The following is an 11,907-nucleotide window of genomic DNA, read 5'->3' on the forward strand; positions in this document are numbered from 1 at the left end:
ATTCGCTATTATGCATGTACGTAAAAGTAATTTTCGAGCAATTCTGTTTGCAAGATTTGCAATTTGACGTCAATAAAAAGGGACACAAGATATACTATTGATAATGTGGAAATTACATTCGTCGGATAATTTTGCGACACGCGAAAAATTTATCGTTTGTAATCGGTCGGTATTCAGTACCCGACCCGATTGGATGGTTGTAAATTTGCTCGGTAGAATTCTGTAATTTTGTTTGCACGTCGATTTCCCGGATACGATGTCTTTGAGGAATCGGGTGGTTGAAAAAAAAAAAAAAAAGAAAAACAAGTAAAACGCGACAAAGTTGTGTATTCAGCTTTAAGAGCTTGAGTGTCGCCAGACTCGTTTCAAAGATGCACCGTGTGTAACGTGAGTTGAGTGTGCTTTATCGTACAGGTAAACCTGGATCTATAGGAGCAACAGGTAAAATGCTGAGAAATTTAAGTCGATAATAGAATTCGATACGTTCGCTGCCAATGATATTTTACTTTGAGAGAAGTTCACGGGGCTTTTAGGTCAAATCAATATACCGTAAAATTCGCGACAACTGTAAAAAATCGCATAATATAAGTACTCTTTATTATCTTTTTGCTCTTCCTTTTCGATTTTTTACAAAAAGAGAAATTCTCTACTGTCGGGTTAGAGCTGAGAGTGAGTAGCAGAACTTTTAGAGAGAGAAAATAAAAATTATTGAATTACTGCCGTTGGTAGAGTGTTATCGTGCAAGGTAAGAATCATTGTGTGTAATTAAATTGTTATCGCGTTATTATTTACGAGACAGATACGCATAATTAAATATTCCTGCAATAAAGAAGCAATCGTTTTTCTAGAAGTCCCTTCTAACTTGGTCCTTCATATTTTGGTTGGTGATATTTCGTTAAAGAGTTTCCGCATGCTTTTTTCGAATTTCGAATTGAACGTCGATCGAACGTCAGCGAGATTCTCCGGAGACTAACTTCCTTTTTATGAATCGACTCGGGCAAGAAGCAAATCGAATTGATTTCTTGATCGAAGTAATTTGACCTTTTCACCCTGCCTTATCACCTTCTCGATACGAGATTGAACTATTCCGGGGTTTCACGGGTCAATTGAAGAGTCGATCGCGCTTGTCTATTTCTCCTTCAGTTTTCCTTCTTGCGACGATTTTCCTTCGATTTATTCTGTCTTCATCAACCACCGTCAGACGAAAGTCTCAACAGATTGATCTAGCAAGATCTTCGCCGCTACACGGGATGGAAAATTTCTTCCACAAACGGAGTCTTTCCTCATCCACGTATCTCTTTTTCGTTGCTCTTCTTTATCGTTAATATTCCATGCGTTCGTATCTATCGGAGCACGAAATGAATTTCGAAAATGGTATGCAGAGTGCATAAAGATTATAATTGAAAGCAGGAATTGCAAATGATGAAATGTATAAATCTAAATAAATCACGCTGAAAACATTAAAAAGAAAATTGGTTCCCATCTGATTACTGGAATTAATCAACATTCGATACGGATAAATCTAAATGATCACCGACTTTTGAATGGAAGATATTTCGATTAAAGGACAGACGAGCGGTGTAAATATTCGAAACTATTCCTATCAACGGAACAAAAAGGCGAAGAGTATATCGAAAAGCAGATAGCTCAGTTATGACGAGCAGCCGGAGAGAAATGAAGCGTCGAGGGAAATTTCCAAGCGTCAACCAAGCTTCCTAAAATTTTTCAAGCTCGATACTTTTCGTAATGGAGCAAAAATTTGCACGACTATGCCTCCTTATGTACCGACAGAGACAGCAAGAAATTAGTAACTGTCCTTGCTGGTCTAGAATCAACGGTTCATACTACTTCTATCTTTTTGCTTTTTTAACCGTCCGCTTTTATCTTCGTTCCATTTTCGCAGCCTGTATTTTGTCCTAGCAATTTTCCGGCATTCGGTGCACCCTTATCACGTTCCTTTTAAATGTTCCTCGTTTTGGAGCAATGCTATTTTCAGGAATTGTCATGGATCTTGCTGGAGCGTGTTAATACGTGGCTAGATTCTTATTAGAAAATCTGATCTACAAACCTGATTCGTTTGACGAACCTAGTTACATTCCTCGCAAATTGTACAGAATTTTGGCATCCTGATATTATCGACTTAAAGTGAGTACATATAAATACTGTTATTCTTCTAAATTAATTTCTGAATTCCGATATTGGCAGCTTCCACGAATCGCACGAATATTTTAAGATTCAAGCAATTCCTGAATAATCAAGTAAAACAAGAAAAAATTCTTTAGCACAGGGAGATTCTGATTATTTCCTGGATAATTAAAGCAACACAAAGCTTTGTGCAAGTATATCAACGGTAACGCCGTTATATGTCCCAATGGACTGGTTCTAAGAGACAATCTAATATAAAACGCCATTATCGGCTGCTTACCTATGTTGAGTAGGACAAGCAACGTTTCGTAACAAATTCATGACAAGGACATGCCTGGAGTTTCACTTCTTTAGATGTCTGATCGATTCACAATCATAATTATAAACATTTTTACACAGCCAAGATCTTGGAGAGCAGGATGACTTCGAAGATAGACGAAATACTGAAACGTTGAAACTTGAAGAGAAAATTCTCGATAATATTTATTTCCCTGTGTTCTCATTTAAATTTGACACTTTATGCAGCTGGGACCATATTTTACTGCTAGTACCGGCTTATTGCTCAAGACATATAGATCTGCAAGTTTTTATGAGCTCGAACAGCTGCGAAATAATTTCCACCGATATCTTCAGCATGCCGAAGCAATAAAATTCGTCCGTTCTATTTCCCACGTTTCATCGGTCCATTCCGTTTCTTCTTTCGACGCGCGATATATTTCTAACAGTCTAACGCCCTACAAAGGTACTCGCGTATAAGAGCTCGTCACGTAATAAGAATTTCAATGTACTCGTGCTTGGTCCTTTTTATTGGCGCATCTTTGATCCTACGAGGAAAATACCGCGGTTCGTGTGCACCTCTTGAAACAACCTTCAATCCGTTCTTCATCGCTTTCCTCCATAATACATGACGACATGAATACATTCCTTCCTGTATCTCTTTGAATGTTAGCAAATCGGTGAATTTATGAAGAAAAGTTTGACGTATGATTGCTGTTCTACGTTAGTACGTAGCGAACGTATATCAAGCCACAAGGAAATACCTGCCTAAGCGTTCAGGAAAGATTATTTTGTCAGACTGATTTACGAATGTACAAATAGTACTTTTTTTACAAATACAATTATTCCAATCATTCTGAGAATTCTAGCATTTAAGAAGAAGAATATTCAATTTTTCCAAGGTATTTCTTCATCTAAGAATGTCTAAGATCCTCGAATAAATGTAAAATATCACGAGTTTGCACAAAAAATTATGTAAAGAGTTTATACAGCTGATACGTATTCTTCCCTTACTAAAGTATGTATTCCTAGAAAAGAATGTTTCGCGAACGTCGTTCCTCGAATTTTAATAATACCCCTTATATCGAGTTTTGAGAAGCTGCGTTATATACAGTAAATCCTGTTATGAAGTAGGTATATGTTCGTTTAAAGAGTGCGTGATTTACGCGGCGCATCTAAGCGATAATAGAGGTAAATTTTTCTCAAGAAGGAATATTATTCTTGGTTATATAAATGCACACACCTTCTCTATACCGATGATAACCATTTATTCGAATGCTTTGCACGCGAAGTATTACATACTTCTTAACTAGCATATATACATATGTACATGTATATCGCACGTAATATCGCAACTACAACTAATACTTGAGAATATTAACTACTCAATTAATTCCCTTTGTTGAAAGATAATGAACACGAAGTGTCATAAAATAATGAATATTTCATTTCAAACGACGTAATAATTCATGGCAGTGCTCCAATCCTAGCGAAAGGGGTCGTACATCTCTAAGGAATCAATATCTATCACCATGTACCAATATCAATAATATCGTAATCAATCCTTTCAATTTTATCATCGTTAATAACTATTATTCGTCACGATCCTTTTCATGCGTTGAATCATCCGAATTTATTGTTCTTTCTACGTGTTACGATCCATTTGACGGAATTAAACACGAATTCTATAGGTTCTTAGATTATAATCCGACTTGTAACGAGACGAACGGTGCCGTTATCATTGGACACTTTGCCTTGGCAACAACCTGTGTCGTGAATTTATGGGATATCGACGAGCCGGCTTTCATCGGGATCGTAAACCTGACCCTTTATGGCGACATTATACCAGACCGAAATGGTTGTACTTCCATTGGAAATGACGTCTCGTGCTACCAAAATGAAAGGAGAAACCGGGATGCTTTCAAATCCTGCCGCCAATTCAACCGTTGAAACGACGCGAAATTTTTTTGAACAAGTTACCTCTTCTTTCTTCTGCGATGACTTGGAGAAGTTACGCCATTCTCCCGCTCTGAAATCTCTGGAAATCCGAGATTCCAACTTTCTACCATCATCGCGGTCCGGTTGAACGGCTCAGCGAATTCTCAGGCGAATCAAATGTCCAGAGGGGAATCAAAATTCTCGTGAATATTCAATGGGTGATCTTAATCAACGTTTTAAGAACAATACTTGCTTTTAAATTTATGGGAAATAGATATGTCTCCGTGTTATGTTCGTTGGCGAGGAACAAGGACGATTTTGTTCGAGAGCGAATCGATAATCAGAGGGGAATAGAAATTGGTTCCAGGAGAATACAACGAGCTTACGTACAATCAATGTTAAGGAGAATACATTTGACTTTTGGGACTTATGTTTCCGTACAGTATTTGTTGGGAGAAACTTCTATTCGAAGGTAGATTGATTTAGAGAGGAATGTAAATTTGCTTTAACGTAAAATAGGGATGGTTTAAGTCAATGTTAAAAATAAGTGCAATGTCATATCTTAGCCCAAAAATGCTGATTGTAGAGTCTATATCGACTAAATTGCAGTTCTCGATTATTTCGTCGAATATAAGAAAGTAGAATTGTACGATGATTCTCTTAAAACTGCTCGCAGGAGAGTAGGAAATTTGTATCCTTTACGCTACAAAGTTGCAAAATGGGTGAAAAAAGAAAAAGATGGAAACCGTGCATCAGGTCGGTAGCGAATTATGAATTAATCTTAAACTCGAAGGTAAGCCATTGAACTGAATTCACAGTGCGATAATGAGGTCGGTTCAATTATATCTAATAGCGTCGAAAGTGCTGTACCAGTGCCTCTCGTTTGTTTTAGCTTGCATTGGTGAACGAGTCTACTACGGTTCTTTCGCGCATGCCGTTTCTCGTTCGCGTTTCTTTCGCTCGATCATCGATCGGAGAAATCAGATTCTGAATCGAATTGGAGCAATCGTTTGACTGAAGAAATAATTTTTCTCGAAACGAATGTGCGACTAAGAAGTATCATCGTTAAAAATAAAAATGAAGAAACGACATATCAACATCGATGGTCGATAATTATCGATTTATTTGCGAAGATAAGGGTAACCTAATTCTCTTGGTAAATATATTGTTGCAGAGCTCTTATTAAGAATGGGATTAACGAGGAATAAAAGTAGATTCAATTAGAAGGAAGAAAGTGATATACTACTTTAAATCTCTCGCACTGTAATAAAGTCGCGGAGATTAACCAAAAGGGGACGAATTAAAAAATATTCCTTTATTTGCAACATCAATGTGTTCATTAAAGCGATAATACAGATAAACAGAGGCGTACGATAAATGATAATTTGTCTGCATTGGAAATTGATAACGCTTATATCATGCCCTTGGTCAACGAGTCGCATGCAAGCATGAATGGTCAAATACTATGCACGTGCTCGAAATGCGTTACATTAAAATGAGCCGCTCATACCGATTGATCTGATGGGATATTTGATTGATGAAGATGGTATGCTTATCTATTCCGGAGTAATTGACTATTATAGTTCTAAACAACACAGTTTAACGCCACAATTTAACAGTTTAACAATACAGTAATCGCCGGCAGCATAAAAGAAAAATTATCATTCGGAGTTCTTTAAAGACACGTGTTTCCGAAAGTTTTAGAACAGGCTGAAAATATGTTGTTATCAGGAACGACATTTGAAGAAATATTATTGTTTCCTTATAACTATAACGGTATTGTTCAGTTAAAACTGAATAAATTATTGTTGAAAATATTATCTTGCCGGTATAATACCGGAAAATAAATATTAATGATAATTTTTATTCCTGCCACTTTTGTGCAGTCATTACTAACATTTTATCTACGGAGATACCAATGGTCTATGACTCTACAAAAATGCATCATTGCATAATTTATCGCTCGTGAATTAAACAAATAAGGTCGATATTTGTATCAATTATAGTATGTTTTCCGATAACGGTATTATCAAGAAATGTACAGTGTTTCACAACAAAATACTTTTTCCAAGAACAGATTTGCGATACATAAAATAACGAGAACTTGAATACAAATTTTTCAAATATATCATAATATTAATTTTTCCTTTTACAGCTACAAATCGCACAAAAAATTTCTCAGTATTTACTTTTCGTGTTCAGAACGAGCATAAACGAAATCGTGTATCTGTTTTGCATTATCATACGGTACAAATACAGGTGTCCAACAACAATCATCGCGGCTTTTCAAAATCACGAGCAGTGCGTACAAAGCGTACTTTCGCGAGAAATTATTGTAATCTTATCGATCTCATTAGCACTAGCCTACTCATACTGTTCCCACTTATCTCGTCATTTTTTGTTGTTTTCCCATACAGTTTAATGTCGGCAAAAAGCCGAGCATAATGATACTCGTGGATGCGTGAAACGATTGCGTAAAAAAGATAACCAAGTATGCTGCTCCTAACGAACGTGCATTTACGGGATTGGAATGGATGCCAACCTTGCATCGACGTAGCATGCAATAAATAAATCGTAAATTAACTCTTTCTAAAGAAAACTGGAATCTATTAAATTCATTCATCAAATTTCCGAAGGAGGAAACTTATCTTGAAACGGAGTTCTATTTTTGTTGAACTACAATCGTAAGAATAGATTACGAGAAATTGATTTTATCGAGTCGATATTTATTTTCACCTTACAATTGATTTGACAGAGAAACGTACGTTTGAAAGAAAATTCTTTTTAATTTATAAATCTGTGCTAGATTCCAGAACCGTCATGTTTGAAATTTTTGTAAGTTCCAACAACTCAAGAAAATTTTTGGAACAATAAATCCGTTTAATTTTCAGAATATTTCCGGAATATAAACACGTGTGCATTTATTAGTAACAAATTTGCAATCGCTACGTTTACCTTAATAAAAAGAAAAAAAAAGAATACGAAAATATATGAATGCAAGGATACATGGTGTGTGTTTATAGCAATCGACTCAAGTGCTGACCATATTCTATTACTTCCCACATCATTATAAAACATAATATCTCGATGATATCAGAATTTCTGTTTTTATCGCCAATCAGGCTCGTGCACGTACGTAAAAGTAGATTAACAAAGTTTATCTGAGGTTTCAGTGCTTTCCCTGCTGTGGCCACGAATAAGATAGCGATAATTCGTACTAATGCAAAGTGAAGTTGTTTAGATATGAATTTTCAACGGTACTACGCGTTGGAACTTTTGTTCGTTCTAAAAAGACTAGAAAAAATGGAAATTTGCATCGTTCTTGTATAATAATTGCAAAGCGAATATTATCGTTTGTAATTAAACCAGCATGTACAAGCATGCAATATATACTAACCGTATCCAGTAAAACTATATTTGTGTTTATTTTACTTTAAATTCTACGTTCGACAAAATTTTTCTAAGAAACGATTTAATAGCATTGTATTTTATGCACTGCTATATGAACAAGTATATTTATGGGGTAGATAGATGATTTATTGACAATTTATTGCAATTCAATGACTGCCCCTGTCTATACTTTTGTATCGTATACTATTGTAGATGTTAAAGGATTTCCATTCATGAGTAAGAAAAATTCAAATCGATAGACAGCCGAAATATTTTTTCCAAGTAAGGTGAAAGGAAAGTACCACTCGTAAATATAGAAACAGTCGGCATTACAAACTGATGTAAACATATTATAGTGTTAAATACGCTTTCAAGTATTATCGTTGTATTTACGGGACGTTGACTTTGTTCGTTTCTCTTTGTTTAAACCCAGTATTGATACGATTCAAGTGAAATTAAAATGGAATATCTATATATATATTTTTTTTAATAAAAGAGGAACGGGACTTTACGTTTCGTATCGATAATTGATTGCGTCGATGCAAATGAACAAGTAGTATTTTCGCTCCAGTCAACTCATTTACATTACTGACAAACACGAACGTTACTGATGAAAATTAATCGAACGTTCGACATTTTGAATGAGAATTATGCGTAAATCCGATTCCAATTTTTATGAATTCGTAATCGTTATTAGCATGCATGAATTTCTACACATAATTATTCTTAATTCAACTAATTAATAAGGATAAGGATAAAGTCTTACAAGCGTGTTTCTATCCAAGTAAATAACAGCTTATAAAGTGATGACAGAAACAGCTGTTAAAGTGATAGCAAATCGCTTGAAATCAGAAGCCTTGTAAATCCGAACGAAACACCTTAACTAAATACCCAGAAATTCTACAAACCGATAAAAAACCCACGAGCCATTACCAAGACAATCGCCTACTCTATCTAAAAATACTCGCCCGAATGATCGACCACCCCAAATTCTTCTTTTACCTGATCTATCAAGAAGTAAACGCGATTTTTCGAGCCTAATCCACGTTCCCTTTTCCAAATCCTCATTCCCGATTGGCAAAGAACAGAAAACGTGGTGGAACAAAGATACTGGACAAAAGATTGAAGAAAGAAAAGGAAAGGAACGAAAAGGGAAGAACAAAGAAACCGAGTCTTCATCGGGGGAAAGTAGGAAGAAAGGAAGCGTATATGGGCCAAGAGCGTATACCATGCGCTGGCAGTCTTACGCGATGGGGGAAGCAGGCTTTTCAGGCAGGAAGAAGGCGGTTCGAGCGGCACCTTGCACACGCTTGCTGTTTCCCTTTCACTCACCTATAGCAGTCCGTGGCCTTGACGCTGGCATGTCCGATCGAGGCGGCATCGGTCAAGGCAGCGATCAGACCGATGACGCCGACAGCGATCAAAAGTCCACTTGGCATAGTGCTTCCTGGAAGGAGTCACACACGGCTGGTGAGCTCAGATTAAAAGTCGACGAACCTCTTCGGCCCTTGGTTCAACTCTGACGCCTGTGGATGATTTCCAGCAAGCCCAAGACTCTTTCACCCAGTAGCAAGAGCACGCAGCCGAATCGTTCGACGATCAGCCGACCGACTGATACGCGTGGCGCGCCACTTACAAACACAGCTCCTGGCGATCGCGCTTGGCCTTCCGCTGACAGTTCGCTATTTGCGGTTGCAGCACGCGAGACACACTGTGGTGTAAACGACTGCTCGCTCGGACACTGTTGATGTCGAAAGCGACCAACCAATGTATAAACGGAGACACGCGACTTTACACTTCTTATCGTTCAAGAATAGACGATGGTCAACAACGCTGAGAAAGAAGCCCGCGACGGAGCCTCAGTTTCCGAACCCTTTGTGCACACTGACGGAACTCGCGATCGGTTATATGAGTCTGGTCGGTTGATAATGAGTCGCTTGTTCATTGGTCTGACACCGGAATACTCCCCCAGCCTGATTGGCTGTCGATTAACTTTGCGACCGCGACGACTAACCGTTTATCTTCCTAAGCGACCAAGGCGAAAGGCTTCACGCAGAGTTTTTTGCCTGTTCTTCCTAGCCAGCACGTGACAAGGATTTGTGATCGATCGTGCAAGGATCTCGCGTAAGGATCGCCCGTGATTCTTTCATCCGAATTTGTCTTAATGTTCCTTCGGGGAATTTTGATCAGGCCCTGATGAGACAAGGAATGATTACTGTGCTTGATAATATCTGGATCTTGGACACGATCATTTTCACCGTTGTCGCCTTTTCTGTTGCCCTTTAGTGCGAACGGTGAATTTTTTTCGATTTTTATGAATGGTTTCTATCCCCTTATGTCACCACTTAAAATCATTAATCATGTTTTGTAATTATTCGTAACAGTTCACTATGTGTGGAATTTTGTTTAAAACACGTCAATTACTTCAGCCTTTGACAAATGATGCACAAAATTATCACTCTCTAGGTTTTAGGTAAATGAATTCTAGTATCAAATTCAGATGACCTGAGTGATTTTGCTATAGGTACGTGCAGTGTGATTATTGCACATCCCGGAAATACTATGATGTTTACTGTCTTTCGGGGTAAAAGTTGGATGATTATAATAATCGGTTCATTGATATTAACTGAAAACTCGAAAGTTTGTTTGGTTTGATTCGATAAGATATGGGTAGCTGTTATTGATTGAACTCGACCCAATATTCTTTAAGAATGCTTTAAGAATTTTTCAGATCCGATAATGATTTTAGAATTACCTACATCAGACATCGTTTTTCAGAAATGTGTCGTAACAAATTCGTCATTTATCGAAACCTAAATTCGATTCGTAAGAGTCACGTGCACGTTCATCTTAACATTTTTCTGATTCTCCTCACCAACACGTGAAAACTCGGGTACAAAGCGAAAAAGTATGAAACGTAGAAAACTAACGACTCTTGTGAAAAGAAATCTTTTCAAACGCTACAGGACGTTTATTAAGGAACGGAAGGAAATTAAATTTTTCCGTGATCTCTCTCGTAATATTACTGCTTCTATATCATTTCGTTTTCTTATATGCTGATGAACTGCAATTATTATCATATCATCTGATTAACGCTTCGTTGCAGATGAGTTAGAAACGCCGCTTCAAGGAAAGTTGTGTTACGGGAACAGAAATTAACGAGTCGACTTTTCTATTAAAAATATTCTCGAACGATGAATAATTTTCTTCTTTCTTCTGTCTTTTTATGACTGCAACGATTTTAACGCGTAACTTGCCGTATAACTGTTTATTTCTTCTAACAAGACTCACAGAAGACATTCCAGGCGATTTAGCTTTTCATTAGACGTAATTAGATTCTTTTTCAGTTGCCATAAAAAAAGAAGTCTTGAACGAACGCATCTCCCACGGTATAAAATTTATTACCGTTTGTTGTATTTGTTGTACTTTGTAATTTGTAAAGAGTGTTTGTTACATTGTGCCGTAATTTACTCTGTTTAAACAAATTGTTCTTTAAAAGCGATCGTTCCACGACAACTTGCATTCACCTCATGAAAATATCTTTTTCATCCCCATGAATAATTCAAGTGACCACAGAGCGTGACAACGAGAAGATACTAGACAATCTCAACGGGAACGATGGGAAAATTGTGCTAATTGTATCCATTCATTACGAACAGATTTAGAGTTTTGCTTTAGTACGCTCGCACGCCGCCAGAACCTTAATAATCACGAAAATTTCACTGGTGATTTTAAAGGAAGAGATTTGACAGTAAATTTACTTCAAAATTAATATTCTTCGATGATTTTCTAAGTAGGATTCATTAAATTTAGGAGTAGAGACGAATACAAAATCAGAAGTTATTTTCCTTTGATGTACGTAGAAGATAAACAAATTTGTTGTGACGTATTGCGAAACATGCAAAGCATTTTCAATAGTCAACAATTTATATACTTGTCTAAATATTCTATGCCTTATCTGCAATATTAGTTTTTACATGTCTTCTGTGCGGAATTACCATTGATAAGCGCCTTTTTTTTAAAATTCCCCTTCGAATAAATTTCCTATTTTGAATAAATGAATAACCTAATATTTTAGTTGACATGTAATTATGTATCGCAAATTACACTTAGCTGGAAGTTAAGAAACAGTTTGTTGGTATTTATGCAAATTTATGT

The 11,907-nt window shown here is 36.8% G+C and overlaps 1 protein-coding gene across 1 annotated transcript in view; it reads right to left on the reverse strand.

Annotated features, from left to right (window-relative positions):
• Window positions 1-9,642, reverse strand: part of LOC138186650 (trehalase) — a 31,414-nt gene extending 21,772 nt beyond the window's left edge. Inside the window, exon 1 of the mRNA XM_069126718.1 lies at window positions 9,082-9,642. Within this exon, the coding sequence (XP_068982819.1) occupies window positions 9,082-9,188 (107 nt within the window). The 5' untranslated portion in view covers window positions 9,189-9,642. The remainder of the gene's footprint in view (window positions 1-9,081) is intronic.
• Window positions 9,643-11,907: the final 2,265 nt, after the last annotated feature.

This window comes from Bombus flavifrons, chromosome 14 (assembly GCF_040668555.2).
Source record: "Bombus flavifrons isolate JBK064 chromosome 14, iyBomFlav1_principal, whole genome shotgun sequence".
NCBI lineage: Eukaryota > Metazoa > Arthropoda > Insecta > Hymenoptera > Apidae > Bombus > Bombus flavifrons.